The sequence below is a fragment of the Propithecus coquereli genome, unplaced genomic scaffold (genome assembly GCF_000956105.1).
Source record: "Propithecus coquereli isolate 6110/MARCELLA unplaced genomic scaffold, Pcoq_1.0 Scaffold335, whole genome shotgun sequence".
Taxonomy (NCBI): domain Eukaryota; kingdom Metazoa; phylum Chordata; class Mammalia; order Primates; family Indriidae; genus Propithecus; species Propithecus coquereli.
Genome location: NW_012149008.1, coordinates 316068 through 331938, shown reverse-complemented (window position 1 = coordinate 331938; position 15871 = coordinate 316068). Strand labels below are relative to the sequence as shown.

The 15871-nt window shown below is 36.3% G+C and overlaps 1 protein-coding gene across 1 annotated transcript in view; it reads left to right on the top strand.

Moving 5' to 3' along the window:
* Positions 1-15871, top strand: part of CHCHD3 (coiled-coil-helix-coiled-coil-helix domain containing 3) — a 303246-nt gene that overhangs the window by 70570 nt on the left and 216805 nt on the right. Inside the window, exon 3 of the mRNA XM_012650619.1 lies at positions 7038-7119. Within this exon, the coding sequence (XP_012506073.1) occupies positions 7038-7119 (82 nt within the window). The remainder of the gene's footprint in view (positions 1-7037; positions 7120-15871) is intronic.

The following is a 15871-nucleotide window of genomic DNA, read 5'->3' as shown; positions in this document are numbered from 1 at the left end:
TCCGATTCTCAATACTGGTTTTACGAATTGTCTACTTAAAAATGTGGAAACTGTGGAATATGAATTACAAGCTTGTCCATTGCTATACAGCTTTTGCAGCCCAGTATTGATGTTTGTTTTTACATAGAATGGAACAGGGAACTGGTTTCCATGAGTGCTTATTGTGAAGCAAACAATATAATGGACCTTATTTGCATATTATGCCAGTCAAATTAGAAATTTACAAAGGTATATAAATCCCGATGGAGCAATAATATTACAAAATAAACCATTAACTTGATGCCGTTAGTGCTTAGGTTGCCAAACTCTTCCTAACACTGTGCCTTCTGATACAGTATTTATGATTATGAATGTGCAGTTCAGAATTTTCATTCTCCTGTCTTCATTAACTTTAATGTGTAAGTAGCCACGGTTAGCCTGCCAGGTAGTAGACAGATGGCGTTTTTTTTTTTTTTTGAAGGCATTCTTAAGATACATTATCCTTCCAAGATGGTGAAGGTAACTGTCAGCTGAACGTACTTATATTTTGTGTGTGTGTGTGTGTGTGTTTAAGTCAGGTTTGTCTGCCAAGTAGATGGTGCCACAAATATATAATGGCAAACTGTTACGTATTTATTTCTAACCCCTGAGATTTATCCTAGCCATCTTTCAACTTCCTCCAACCAAACCCTGTACCTTTTAGAAGATAAGGAGCAGGACAAGATTTATCCTGCAGCCTACGCTGTGAGTCATTTAGTTCTAATATACTATGTATTATATTTCATTGATTGCATGGATGCTTCCATTATTATTTTTCTAAACAATAAATGATCTTTTCATATTAATGAATTTATTGAAATTATAAGATTAATGTGTATTTCTATGAAGCTGAAAATTTAATTTGGCTGTATCTTCCGGTATAAGCTTTAGCTCAGCTATCTCAATCCTGGGAGAGCCAGAGTCTTTGTGTAAAATCTGCTGCTTGTTTTATGTAATTATATACATTTATTTTCTTCTCATAGATCTTCATAGTTTCTCTTCAGTGTTTTTAAAACTAGCATGTGAAAATAATAGGCTTTATAAAATTGGCCATGACTCGTATCAGCAAATGGTGAAATCAGAAAGAGAAATGCAGTAAAGGAAAAATATCCCAAAGGAACAAACATTTTTCTAAGAGGCAAGCTGTAATGTTTATTAAGCAACTTATAGAGATTGTTTAAGAAAAACTGTAACTGGGGAGGGAATTATAGTGTAAGGATTACACAAAAAAAAACGAAGGGAAGGGCAATTGTAAGTGGGAAAAGTTACAAAGGAAATCAGTGTATCCCTCAAGGTCTAGGGAATCTGTGTGTGTTTCATACCATGGTTGAATTCTCAGTCTTTGTTTTTTCATAGTTGATGAGTTCATAAAGTCCTTTCATTTTTTAGTCTTTTCTGTTCCCCATTCAAGGACCTATCTTAAATGTATTGTAGTGTCGTCCCTTGTCCTTCCCTCCCTACCTTCCCTCCCTACCTCTAGTTTAACCAGTTTTTATAAACATAGACATCTGGGCATCACCTGTCACGTAGAAGATTGGTGAGGTGTGCTGAATTTATGCCACACTTTGTCTGCGGAATAAGACCGTGGCATTCACAGTCCCTAAGAATACTCAGAATCAAGTATAAGGTTAGCAATCTTGGAGTTTCTTATTTGATCCTGAACTCAAATTTATAGCTTGGAGATTTACGTGACTTAAAGGGGATCCAAAGATTCCTAGGCAATCAGTAAAGAGGACTCTTTGGACTAGACAAAACATTTGTTTAGAATACTGTTTAGTAAAAACAAACAAAACTTTACTAGGAATCATGAATTGCTTTCAATCATACAAGTATCTATTATTTTCAATAATGGTTTGAGATAAAGGGTTTAGAGCCATACTTGCTATAATAACTAAGCAATTGCAGTGCTTGACTTTTTCTCACGTTTTATGGTCAGTGTCGTGTCATCTATAACTAATTGACAAAATGCCAGTGTTTGCGTTCATGAAGATGCATTTGCCATTGAAAAAGAAATTGGTTTCTGAGAAGAATTGAAAAAGTATAGGGTCCAAGTATGTGAAGAAAACATTCTTTTGTCTTAACACATTTTAAAAGGAGAGAGTGTATGGTTGTAAAAGCCATGGAACCATACTTACTGAACTTTAGTTTTGCAAATTTCCATGGCAAATCAGATTTATATGGCTTGAACATTTCTTGTTTTTACTCTTTTTCTCATTTCACGAATTTTGCCAGTTCCTAAAGATCTGCTTGGAAACTCACTGTGCTAATAGGCAAAGTTGGCCTTTCCTGTGCTGCTCTTAAAGTAGCCCATCCTGAAACACTGACCTTTCAGTTTAATAACAGTTTTATTTGAGAAAATGTTCAGATCCTGAGAACTGAAGAGTTTTTTTTTTTTTTTTCCTTTTTCTTTTTCCCCTAGAAAGGCCATTTTAAATAGTGGTCTCCAAATGCTGTATCTTTTTTCTTGCGCACTTTGGATCAGACCTATCAGAAGAAATATATTGTTGCTTTTTGTATTCTATTGATTTAAAAGCAAATAACATGAAGCTCGGATTTGCTCAAAGCCTATTACCACACAGGTTTATTTTCCTGCTTGTGCTTTGATTTGCTATTTTAGATTTTAAACTCTTTATGCTAGGCCATGGTTTATCTTTTGTTATTTTAAATTCTCTTTTGTAGCTAAGGTAATTACTTTTTCAGTCGTGACCTTGGACTTGACCCAAAAGTTGTGATTCCCTTCCCCAATAGGCCATTAGAAAGACAGCTGTGCTTTGGTCCCTTTACTTACTGAAAATGATATCAACCAGCTGGTCGTTTGGGCATGTCTTTTTCAGTGACCATGGGAGCTTTCCTTTCCCCACCTTTCTCTCCTACCTGGATGATACCATAGATTGTCTGCCTCTGTTTCTCACCTCACCCCATAGCAGGTGGTAGGTGGAGGGGTATAGAGAAAGAAATGGCAAGTCTCCCAGCTGCATTTTTCTCCCCACGCCACTTCCGCTCCACAGTCTCACCTGCCTGGCTTCCTTCCCATCCACCCACCCACCTCATCCCCGTTTGGTAATGGAGGCCTCACCATTCGTTTCAGGTTGATCACATCAGACTAAAAAGCTCGCTGCCGAGTCTGGCTTTTCCCCAGTAGGAAACCCCTGTGTAACAGGCACAAAGTGCACTATGAAGATATGACATTATGCTGTTGAAATAAGCCAGACACAGACAGATATTATATTTTCTCACCTAGATGTGGAATCCAGAAAAGCTGAACTCAAAGAAGCAGAGAGTGCAGCAGTGGTTACTAGGGGCTGTGGGGTAGGGGGTATGGGGAGATGTCGGTCAAAGAGGTCAATCTTGCAGTTATAAGATGGTGACTTTAGTTAATAATATTGTAGTTTTTATTAGAAATTTGCTAAGAGAGCAGATGTGAAGTGTCCTCAAACTCCCCTCCACCCCAAATGGTGACTGTGTGGTGATTAATGTGCTGATTTGATTGTGGTAATCATTATACAATACCTATCAAATTATCACATTGTTCACCTTCAATATATACAATTTTTGTCAATTATACCTTGATAAAGTGGGAAGAAACAAACTTAGTCCATTTTCTGTTGCTTGTAACAGAATACCTGAAATCGAATGATTTGTAAAGAAAAGGAATTCATTTCTTACAGTTACGGAGGCTTTGAAGTACAAAGTTGAGGGGCCACATCTGGTGTGGGCCTTTTTCTTGTTGGGGCTTTTGCGGGTTCGTTGGTTGTTCCGGGGCTTCCGGGGGGAGGGGGGTTGGTTTTGCCGGTTCGGTTTTTTTTTGTTTTTTTCTTAAACCCGGGGTTCCCCTTCTTGGGTTACCCCTTAGCTTCTTTATTCCTTATTGGTTTTTTCGGCGGGGCCTTCTTGCCCCGTTCTGTTTTTAAGGTTCCCCCCCCCCATTCTTACCCCTTTGGGGTTTAGTTTTCACGCTGTTTTTTTGGGGGGGGCAACCTTTCAACCCTTGGCCCAACCAGGCACCCCAAACTTCCACCACCAAAATTTTGTTCCAGGCTTTTTTTGGCCCTTCCTTTGGAAACTTGTTTTTTTTTTTTCTTCTTTGGTTTTGGGGTTTTTACAGAAGCCTACTTTTAATTGAATTAAATTGAATTTTGATTGAGAATATGATTGAATTTTACCTGAGAAAAATTTTGTTGTTGATTTTGAAATAATCTAGGAGAAGTGGCATGATTTTATACATGCAGCTCGACTGTGTGTTGATACTAATGTATGATCTGGTAGTACTAATTAGGTAAAATATTTGTTTCAATTTTTGCTACTAATGGAGCTACTGACTGTGTACAAGTTGAAAAAAATTTAGTGTCACATTGTTTTGCTTGTTTAGGAGAAGTAGATGAAAATGTGAAAATCATTACCTTGTGGAGTCTATAGTTTAGAACTTCATAGCGACAGCCTCACCCATGTGCGCTATTTTTAGATAAGGAAACCAGAACTCAGGGACATTAACTCATTTATCCAAAGTCTGGCTATTAGAAAAACAGACTGTTAAGACTCTTCTGAGCTATTACTATCTGCAATTTCTCTGCTGTTATTTGTGTTGTTTTGAAATCTTTAATACGGAAAGAATCCTAATATTTGCCTGAATGCAAATAGAATTCTCTAGTCTAAGTGTTTTTCTAGATTTTGTTTGACCTCCTCAAAGTAGAGACTTGTATCTTTCTCATGCTATGGAATATGAAGTAAGAGACAAGCAAAACAGAAGCATGGGATAGAGTTGGAACGGTCTCTAGGGAGTAATCACTTGGGAGAAGATTGTTCTCTTGCTGCCCAGCGAGGATAGTAACTTTCCCAAGGTCTTCCGGATTGTTGATGACCATGCTAGGAATAGACCTCAAATAGTGTTTACTCTAGTCTCTGATTCCCAGTGTTCTTTTTATTGTATTCTTTCCTTTATCTCTCTCTTTTACAGCTTTTTTAAGACATATTTCACATACCATAAAGTTCACCCATTAAAAGTATACAGTCTAGTGGTTTTTAGTATATTTATAGAGTTGTGCAACCATTACAGTCTAATATTAGAATATTTTCAAGACCTCAAAAAGAAATTCTTTACCCATTAGCTATCATTCCCCATTTTCCCCTTTCCCTCACCCCAGGCAACCACTAATCTACTTTCTGTGTCTGTGGATTTGTCTATTCCAGAAATTTGAAATGAATGGAAGCATGCAATATGTGACCTTTTGTGTCTGACTTTTACGTAGCATAATGTTTTAAAGGTTCATCCATGTTGTAGCATGTATCAGTGCTTCATTACTTTTTATGGCTGAATAATATTGCACCGAATGGATATACCACATTTTGTTCATCGATGGCTGGGCATTTAGGTTGTCTCCACTTTTGGGATATTGTGAATAATGCTGCTATAAATATTCATGTGCAAGTTTTTGTGTAGACATATGTTTTCCATTCTCTTGAGTATATATAGTACGTAAGCATGGAATTGCTGGGTCATATTGTAACTCTGCTTAGCATTTTGAGGAATTGCCAAACTGTTTTCCATGGTAGCTGAGCCATTTTACATTTTTACCAGCAGTATGTGAGGATTCCAATTTCTTTACATCTTCGTCGACAATTGTTGTTGTTTGTCCTTTTGATTATAGTGGGTTTGAAGTGGGTATATCATTGTGGTTTTGATTTGCATTTTCCTAATGACTAATGTTGAGCAACTTTTCATGTACTTATTGGCCATTTATATATCTTCTTTGGGGAAATGCCTGTTTAAATCTTTTGCTCATTTTTAATTGGGTTGTCTTTTTATTGTTTGGTTATAAGAGTTCTTTATATATTGTATACTCTGTATACTTGTATACTCTGGATACAAGTCCCTTGTCAGCTATATGATTTGCAAATATTTTCTCCCATTCTGTGAGTTGTCTTTTCACCTTCTTGATGATGTCTTTGCTGCTTACTGATAGTCTACAACTAAGAGAAAACATCCTTCTGACCTTTCATCTATCTTCTTTGTTATTGCCCAATGCCAGCTAAATATTTTTAAAGGCTTTTGCATATTCTGTTATGATTAATATTTTGCATATACCCTGAGACAAAGCACTATAATATTGGGGTTATTAAATAGCTATTCTTGAAGAACAGAGACAGTACTGTCTAGTTTTCCATCTAATAAGCTCAGCCGTTTGAAATAATACCTAGGTCCTGTGGGTATTTCTACATCCTCCCAAGTGCTGTGGTGCTTTCTTGGTCATAATTTTGGGTAGCGAGTTTCTGGTGAGAGGAGGTAGTCACTGCTTATTTTTTATGGAAGCATATAAAATTTGTCCATTTTATTTACCATTATAGCTGTAAGAACCTTTACAAAACATACCATATACAATCTTCTAATTGGGAAGACCAGATGTTTCAAATCAAGTCACCAGGTATTTAGAAAGCTCCAGCTGTGTTCTCAGCACTGTGCTGTGTCTCTCTCCAATTGCTGGCACTTGAATTTGAATGGCATGTATTAAAAAAAAAATATGGTTTCGAAATTTTCATGAATCACAAATACCTCTTTTCACAAATCATGGAAAAATTAATGTAAATAGAAATGATTTTCTCTTTGTAATAAATGATTTTGTTAGATGTTTAATTATTGAAGTGAGATTTTGGTGTCATTTTCCTCTCCAGAGTACCTTCCTTACAGCCTCCCCTCCCTTTATATACCATTGTCAGGCTTTAATGTTAGGACATCATTTTAAAGAATTTGTCAGTCCTCACTGGACAATAAGCAGCTCCTTGAGTTTATTATAAATTTTGGCAGGTGTGGAAATTTCTAGGTCACCAGAGAACTCTTGATTAAATTACTCCTGAAGTGCACTAATTAGTCTTTTCCACGGTGCTTAGGAAGTTCCAAGGAGACACTTACCACCTGGCAGAACTTTGTCCATTCAGATCTAGTCTCAGCTTTGTTTTCCTAAGTATTTTCTTGCTTTTATTTTAAGAAGTCACTTATTTTATCTCCTACTGTTTATTGATTCTAGTTTCTGATGAAGAATTGAAAAGAAGAGTAGCTGAGGAGCTGGCGTTGGAGCAAGCCAAGAAAGAAGCTGAAAATCAGAAGCGGTGAGTTTCGTGATATCTGAGAGAGATTTTGGTGGATTTGTCATACTTACCAAATATGTTTATAGAAGAATGAAATGGAATCCCAGACCGTTAAGTAGAGCCTTATGTATGTGCTGATCAAAAAGATGTTGAAGAGCTATAAACTGAAAAAAGCCACATACAAAACAAGACTAATGTTTTTGGTAGAAAGTACTACTTTTGAAGACTTCAAGTATATTCTTTTCCATAAAAAATATGGGAATACATTTTAATTCAAGATAGCATAAGGTGCTTCTCATCTCTATTTCTGAAATTGCATGTAGCACAGAGCATTATGATTATATGATCATGTGATTGTCTTTTTACTGTGAGCACCAAACATATTCTTACCACCAAGTAGATGCTTACTTTGTATTTGCTTTGTTTTAGACTGCCCAGCTGTTTTGCTTGAGAGAGCTGAATGTAAGGAATCTTTGAATTGGATTGTAGTCCTCACTGGCCATAGGACCTTCAACATACAATTTAACCTTTATGGGCCTTAAATATTTCGTCTCTAGAATGAGGGGTGTGAAAAATGTTCTTTAATATTTCTTCCTTTTGACAAACCGCTAAGCTGACTCCCAATTTGTATAAAACATGTGAAACAGAATATGAGTTTTAGGTTCAGACCACCATTTTCACAGGAAATAGAGAAGGCTTTTGGCTTAGGGTTTTAAAAATCACGTTGCAATTAGTACTGGCAAAAAATCTGCGTATATTTCAATAGTTTCCCATGCAGCACTTTGTAATTATTTAATTGGGTTTGATATATATTAATAATTAGATAGCGAAGTTTAAATATTCAAAAAAAATTTAGTTCACTTTCATTAAGAAGCAAAAAAAATCAATATGCTGTGGTAGAATTTTTTGTCTTTGAAATTTTATTATTTTTAATTGAATTTTATTTTAATAAGGATTTTTTGGTTAGATTCTCGTATTTACTTTGCTTATTATATTATATTTCACATAAGATTTTTTTTTTTGGTCTTCCTTTCTCCCCATATGGTGCAGGCTTTTTGTTAAAATAACTCACTGTGGTTTTCTTTTTTTTTTTTTCTCTTCTTCATTATTCAGCTCCCATTTGCTTTGCCTTGGTCCACGAAAGGGAAAGGGCAGATGAGATGAATAAAAGGTGCCAGTGAAAGCCAATTTCATATCTCAGGTGGAACGGGGTTGGCAGCCTAGCTGTAACCTGGACAAATGACTATTGATAAAGAATTTATTTTCTGTCACCTTTAAGGAGAGCAGAGGGCGGTACAGCCTTTATATTATTTTTTCTTTAAAAGATGTTTTGTTTGAAGCCTCCTTCATGAAAACTTCCAGCTGTCAAATCTTGGTAAAAAGTGTGTGTTCATCTATGTGATAGTTCTTAGAAGAATCAATAGTTTTTTTTTCCCTTTTTCTAGCCAGGAAGAAACTTTAGAAAAAGCATTAAGAAAGTTTTATGTGCAGTCTTGTTGAAGCAACTTTTAGAGTCATAGAGCATTTATGCATTCTTATATCTGTTGCCTAAATTGAATAAACCCTTGTAAGCAGTTTTAGAAAGTGGTTCCTTGTGCCATTGTACGATTATTTGTACATGCCCTGCTTACCAAGTTTTCTCTTTTTGCCCCAAATGCACACAGACCTGTAGACTAGTTCTCAATACTTATCTGGACATAGGCACCCAGCCATGTATGTTTCAAACAAACTTGTTCTACAAGGACTTTGGAATTGATTTTCATTGTGATAGTTTTCTTTATAGGTTATCTATTAGCATTTTAACCTTTTGTTGGTAGAAATTTTAAAGCTCATTCAAAAATGGAGAAGAGTACAATGAATTCTCACAGCTCATCACACAGTTTTAACAATTCTTGTTTCATCTGCAGCCCTACTCACTCTACTCATGTGGTGAGTGGTGAGGAGAAACAGTACAAGTTTTAACAGGCCGATGAACTTTGTGGCAGGGAAATTATTCTGAAATGTCTTCTATCAGGATAGCTTGAATAAGGACCTTGTTTTAGTTAGGTTTCTTTGGTTGAAAGCCTGAAACTTAACTCTGGTTAACTTAGGAAGCAAGAAAATTTTTAGAAGTATATTGGATATATAGTTCAACAGAAGCAAAAGGAAAACTAGAGAACTGTTAGCAGGAGAAGAACTGGATATTACTAAAATTGTACCTAGTAAGGAAGTAATTCTTTCAAAGGAAATCAGGATGAGGGTTCCATAACAAAGAGAAATGGATGGTGGGTGGCTGAATTTCATTGAATCGAAGATTGATTTTAAGATTTTAGTGTATTTGGTGTACCACTAGGAAAAAAATTGCTGCCAATTATACAACAATAGCTTATTTTGTAAGATTTTCTTATTGAAGCAGTTCATTAAGACTAATTTTGAATTTTTAAAACATGTATATATGTTCTTGAAAAGGAGAAAGTAGTCAGAGTAAATTGGTTAAAGCAGTGGTTTTCAACTGGGGGAGATTTTGGTTCCCAGTTGACATTTGACAATGTTTAGGGACATTGATTGTCACAACTTGTCAGGTGTTACTGGCATCTAGTGGATAGAGGCCAGGGATGCTGCTAAACATTCTGTGATGCACAGGACAGTCCCCTGTGCTTCCCCACCCCAGGCAGAATCATCTGGCTCAAAATGTTAGTTGTGCCAATGGTGAGAAACCCAGGGTTAAGGTATTCTTCAAACCAGTTCACACTGGGTTTAATTCTTCTCAGTCACTTTTGGACTCAGGGTCTTGCTGTTCTTGTTTTTCCACATAATATCATATTCTGTGCCATCAAAACCTTGGCGACAAAGCATTCCTTAAAAGATTGCTCCAGTGTTGTTCCTGGGACTTTTCCAAGCTGCTGACACCAGTTCTGCAAATTTGGATGCTTATGTGCAAGCCATGACAACTATAGCCGGACTGCTGCCTGGCAGACAGCAGTTGTAAGATGCTTTTGAGCATGTTAAAATGTACAAAAATATGCATCCTAGAATTGATGAAATACAGTCTATATTATACCCTTTACACCATAAAAATCAGATTGAAATGACTTCTTGATTGTCTTGCCTTATCTTCTACCTAATGCAGAAGCCCTTTTCATCATTTTTGACTGGTAGTGCCACATGCATTTAGATCCCATTCAGATATATATATATATATCATTAGGCCATCTAAAATATACCCAAACTCCTTTAAATCTCCATTCTTAAATATAATGCAGACATGGGATACTTAAAAGTTTCTTTGGAGGAGATTTCATACTAAGGCCACAGTGACAATAAAGCTAATTGTAAGCACTATGACGATATATGTTGTATTCTCATTTTTAAAAACATTTATGTGTGGACTTTCAATTCAGTTTATCATGGATTTATCCCGTTTTATGGTAATCTTGAGTGATTATGCAGTTAAAAACATAATGCCCTTCAAAATTGCTGACAGATTAGTCCACACTAAAATTGGGTTTAATTTGGAATCATGGTTTTGCTTATCAAATGTCTAATGGACAGAATAGTTGCTTGGTATACTGAGAGTCCAGAGTAAATGCCTTTGTCAGCAGTTTGTTTTTGCTATAATACTCTAGTGTGTGTTTGGATTATAGCTAACCATATTGTGTTGTAACTGTTGCAGGCCAATATAGGCAGGACATAATATGCTACAGTTTGAGTACAGACTTTTAAAATGTGATTTACTTCTCCCCTGTGCCCTACCTCCAAAAGTCAGTCTCTGACAGCAAGAAAAATGTGGCTACTTCTGACCTTTGACCTTTGGCATTTGAATTTCACCTCTTTACCTAGAAAATCAAGTGAAAGTGTTTCCGTTTTAATAACCTTTCTTCAAGAAACCAAGAAGAAAGGGGATAGCTGCTTGATGTTGTAACTAGCTGTACATCAGTGAAGATTACTTGCTTGCTGTTTTTAAATAGATATTAGTTGAGATTTTCCTCTACTTTTAATTACTTAGAAAGTTACATTAGATTTGTAAGACTTAAAATAATTACTTTTGTTTAATAAATTAGTCATAAATTTTATCAGCCATCTGGGTTAGTTAGAATATAGCCCAGTCCATTTATTTTTCCATTGATAGCATTATTAATATCATCAAATAAGAGCGTAAGAATTATTTGTACCTTTTAGTTTCTCATAGTAATGGTGAAATTCATAGGGATGGCACCTTTTGTTTAAGTTCATTATATATAATAATTTGTCTTGATTTTATTATTGGATATTTTCTGTCTTTGGAAGAAAAAGCTGGAAAAGGGAGGGGGAAAGAGTCCACTAGAGACAAGCAGGGTTTTGTGGGTAGTACCACGTTTAAAATGTGTAATATAAGAAATCATGTACCTAGCATGGTGCTTTTCACCTAGTAAACTCTCACAAATATTTGTTCAATTGAATAATCACTAGGACTGGAAAATCTTGACAACAACTTTTTTTCTAGGAAGTATAGTTCTATATTATGTGTGTGTGTATATATTCTTTATTATATTAAAATGAAAACAAAAAATTATGCCTTTAGAATCAGTCATTAACAAGAGACTATAGATACTTGTCTTATAAATCTTTGTTTTACTTTAGTATAGTGTTGAAATTTGTTTTCCTGTCATAGACAGACAGAAATTACACAGTAGTTTATGAAAATTACATACCTTCAACCTGCATGTAATTTTAGGTATATAGTAATTTAAAAAAAAACTTTCATGGAACAAGTACTGTTGATAACTAATATTTATCAAGGCTTATCATAAAAGTATGGTTTTGAAGTGACTTTAAGAGATTAGTTAGCAGTCAGTATTTTCTCATGGTAGTCAAAACTGGCACAGACAAATAAATTTCATTTTTAATTTACAAATATTTGCTGCGAAGATTATTACAGGTATTTGAGTTGTAACTCTTCAGTGACATACACCTGACGTCCAGGTGTAACCCACACCATCCTGCTGTGATGTGAGTATATTTCCCAGTGTTTGGCTTTAGAGGAGGTAGTGGACAGTTTGTTAGCATTATTTCTAAAATATTCCTTTATATGCCCCAACAATTAAGAGATCATTCTGTGGCATAAAAATCTCACTATTTTAGATTTATTTTTCTTATTAACCCCATTTTCGCTGTTTTTTTTCATGTTTCTTGCATTGCTGTTGTTTTATGCCCATGCTTTTCCATTTCATTTTGCTTAATAATTGGTAAAGACCTAACCAGTTCTGAATTTAACAGGAAGATCACATCCTAGCCATGCAGTACTTTTCACTGGAAGATGATTGGAAGTGCTGTGTATGTACTAGGTATTGAAATCTTGTGCCATCTGCTACTTTCATCTTTTTTCTTCAAGTGGTACTTTTCTACTTTTAATAGAGACAATTGCCTTTTTATAACCAACAATTATAGAAGGTTGGATTATCCAGTTTGTGTTTTATTCACTTCTTTTTATTTCTTTTTCCAAATCCAATTTTCTTTCCTATTGATGCTTCACTGTTATAGAATCCTGTTTGAGAAACTATTTTTACATGTTAAGAATATCAAACCTGGAAAACCAGAATCAATCAAGCATGCCATAGTAATCTAACTTTTTTACTGGTTGTAATAGCAGCAGTGATGTTCAACCACTTCATGTTCAAATGTTTCTTTTCACAGTAATTACAGTGTTTTCTCTTATGAGGCATAGTGTTTGAAGTAATTTGTGCCAAACTTGGTTTCTGCGTTTGGAAGTTTCTAGGAATTGGTTTCTTAGGGTTCGGAGTAGTCCTTGTTGAAGTTTCTTCGTTATCTGTAACAATCCAGTTTTACTGTTTTTAGGAGGAGGCAAGGTTGTAATGTATTTGGTAAGTCATTTATTATTTCTTTCATAAATTATTATTGTTGATTGTCAGTATTCACTATTTTATACAACAGATGACTGAGATAGACATATGTAAAGTTTTTCATTCAGCAGCAGAACCAGACTAGAATTGGACTACCATGTAGTGCTACCCAGTTTATTGCTAAGGTGATAGGATCATATTGTCTCTCATCATTATGTAAACATTTTTCAAAGGAATCTAACATGGAACCGGATATAAAGCTGATTTAAGGGCTATCTGGTTATAGCTGGGACGAGGGACTTAGAGCTCTGTGAGCCCTTTATTTCGTTTTTCCTTCCTGGAGACTTGGGAATCATCTTTTCAGGCCCTTATGCTATTGGGGCTTCATTCAAGAAAACTTCAGTCAGGATCATTTTCTCTCAAATTTGGACACTGTGTATGAGGAGTATACTTTTCTAGTCCAAATAACATGTGTTGGACAGACTCAGTTCTGTTTCTGTTTGAGAAGGTGGGTGGGCAGTGTCCTGCTGTCCATTCCCTTACGTCCGGAAGTCCACGGTTGTGGGCAGTGGTCCATGTAGGCTGGGCCTCACCCTAGCTGGTCCCCAGTTTTGGGCCTTCTGGAAGCCATCTGTGGATCCTGCTGGTAAAGCCATGTTAGCAATAGTGTAGAAGAGCATCAGGTCCTTCTGTGTGGGCAGTTCACTCTGGAAATACTGGAGAAATACACAGAAAGGCCCCCACTCCCTTCCCCTGACCTTAATAGCTTTGCCAACAGAGCCTGGGGCTGAAAAGGAGTGTGGGCAATGTATGAATGGTTACAAATCAAACATAAGTTTTATCTCAGGATTATAATATTTCTAAACATTGGTACCTTTTCCTGTTTAATAATCCTACTCTTCTCCTTTTCCTGGTTGGAGAAAACTGTTAAGAATAGCACATCTTAAGCTTCTGTCAAATATTTTATTGAAAGAGCCTATATTCTTTTTTTTTAAGACAGAGTCTCACTCTGTTGCTTGGGCTAGAGTGAGTGCCGTGGCATCAGCCTAGCTCACAGCAACCTCAAACTCCTGGGCTCAAGTGATCCTCCTGCCTCAGCCTGCCAGGCAGCTGGGACTACAGGCATGCACCACCATGCCCGGCTAATTTTTTTCTATTTTTAGTTGTTTGGCCAATTTCTTTCTATTTTTAGTAGAGACGAGGTCTTGCTCTTGCTCAGGCTGGTCTCGAACTCCTGAGCTCAAACGATCCGCCCGCCTCAGCCTCCCAGAGTACTAGGATTACAGGCATGAGCCACCGCGCCCGGCATCCTATATTCTTTTTTATCCCATTTTTACCAAGAAGCAGTTATCATTTGTCTTTGATGAAAACTTTCCTCATAGTTTATAAATGACATGCGTGTAGAACATGCACCCTGGAGTCACGTATAATCCGTGAGAATGGTTTCAGAGTATAGGACCCATGTGCCCAACTGAAAAAACAATTAACAAAAATCAGTGTTATCTTCCTTTTTAAATTATTTATGTATTTCTTTATTTTAGAGAAAGGATCTTGCTCTGATACCCAGGCTGGAGTGCAGTGGCATAATCATAGTTCAATGCAGCCTTGAACTCCTAGCCTCAAGCGATCCTCCTACCTCGGCCTCCCGAAGTACTGGAATTATAGGCCTGAGCCACCGCACTCAGCCATTCTCTTCTGTTAACTGTGTGTTAAGCACTGTTAAGCATTCATATATTCTGAATCATTTCTTCCTCATAACACCTCTACTGGGTGGGTATTACTATTAACATTTTCCCCACTTTATCAGTGAGGAAACAGAGAGGCTAAGAAACTTGACCAAATTTCCTATCTAGTAAGTGGTGGGGCTGGGATTTGAATCCATGTCTTTGTAGATAGAGTTCATGCCCTTAAATACCCTACAGTATCAATTTCTATGTGGACAATGAATATCTTCTTTAAAATCTTTCATTTACAATTGTGGGAAAGAGTATCAAAACATTTACTTGGATTTTCTCTTCCAAACGATTAGTAAATAAAAGTTCTCTTAAAAATGACCTCTGTTGTGTGCTACTGGTTATTAGATCTGGACAGCTGCTCTGTATGATAGTTTTGAAACTTCTTTTATTTTAGGACCAAACTCTCTTGAGAATCTTTGTTTAAATTTAATATTCTTTTCTTACTTAGGCTGTACCTTATTTTTAAATGCTTGTTTCTGTACACGTTTTCAGTGATGGTGGCAGTTTGAATTTCTTGTTAGTTCAGTACTTGTTAGCTTAAGACTGGGACATTTTTCATGCTAGCACAGTGGGGAGTATGTGGAAGCAGATGGTACCCTGCCTCATGAACTTCAGAAATGAGGATCTACTTCTGGTCAGCGGGGCACACGTGTGCTCACGAGCGATCTGCTGCATTCAGTGGACCAACCTGGGCGCCTTGCACAGTGGGGGAGTTTGTCAGCCTCTCTCCAGGAATCAGATAGCAATAAAGAGGCACAGGGTTTACTTTAATAAATGATTGCAGAGGAGAAAAATTTGCATTTCTCTTTCTATATTCATTCTTAAGACTGTTTTTTAAAAACAGGAGACACTCATTTTGTTATTTTGTATTGGTCGTGTTGCTAGGTATGTTGGGTTTTGGCTTGTAGTGTTTGTTGTTACTGTTATTTGCCTTTTGCATGATACTCACAGTTATCACCTATGGTCTACAAACTTGTATGTTTTTAAATCAATTAAAGAACGAGCATCTGGGACAATTTGCCTTTGGAATTAGAATACTGAATTTCTCTGTCGAAATGTGTGCAGCTAGCACAGGAGCGATTTATTAGTTATATATTATTTACAGTTGCTTCCTTTCATATAAACTAACTCCTTGAGGTTTCACCCATTTCATCTGGAAAGTTTTTCACGTTATTCCATTAAAATAATTTTGTATGATTTTGTTGTCAGGTCTAAAGT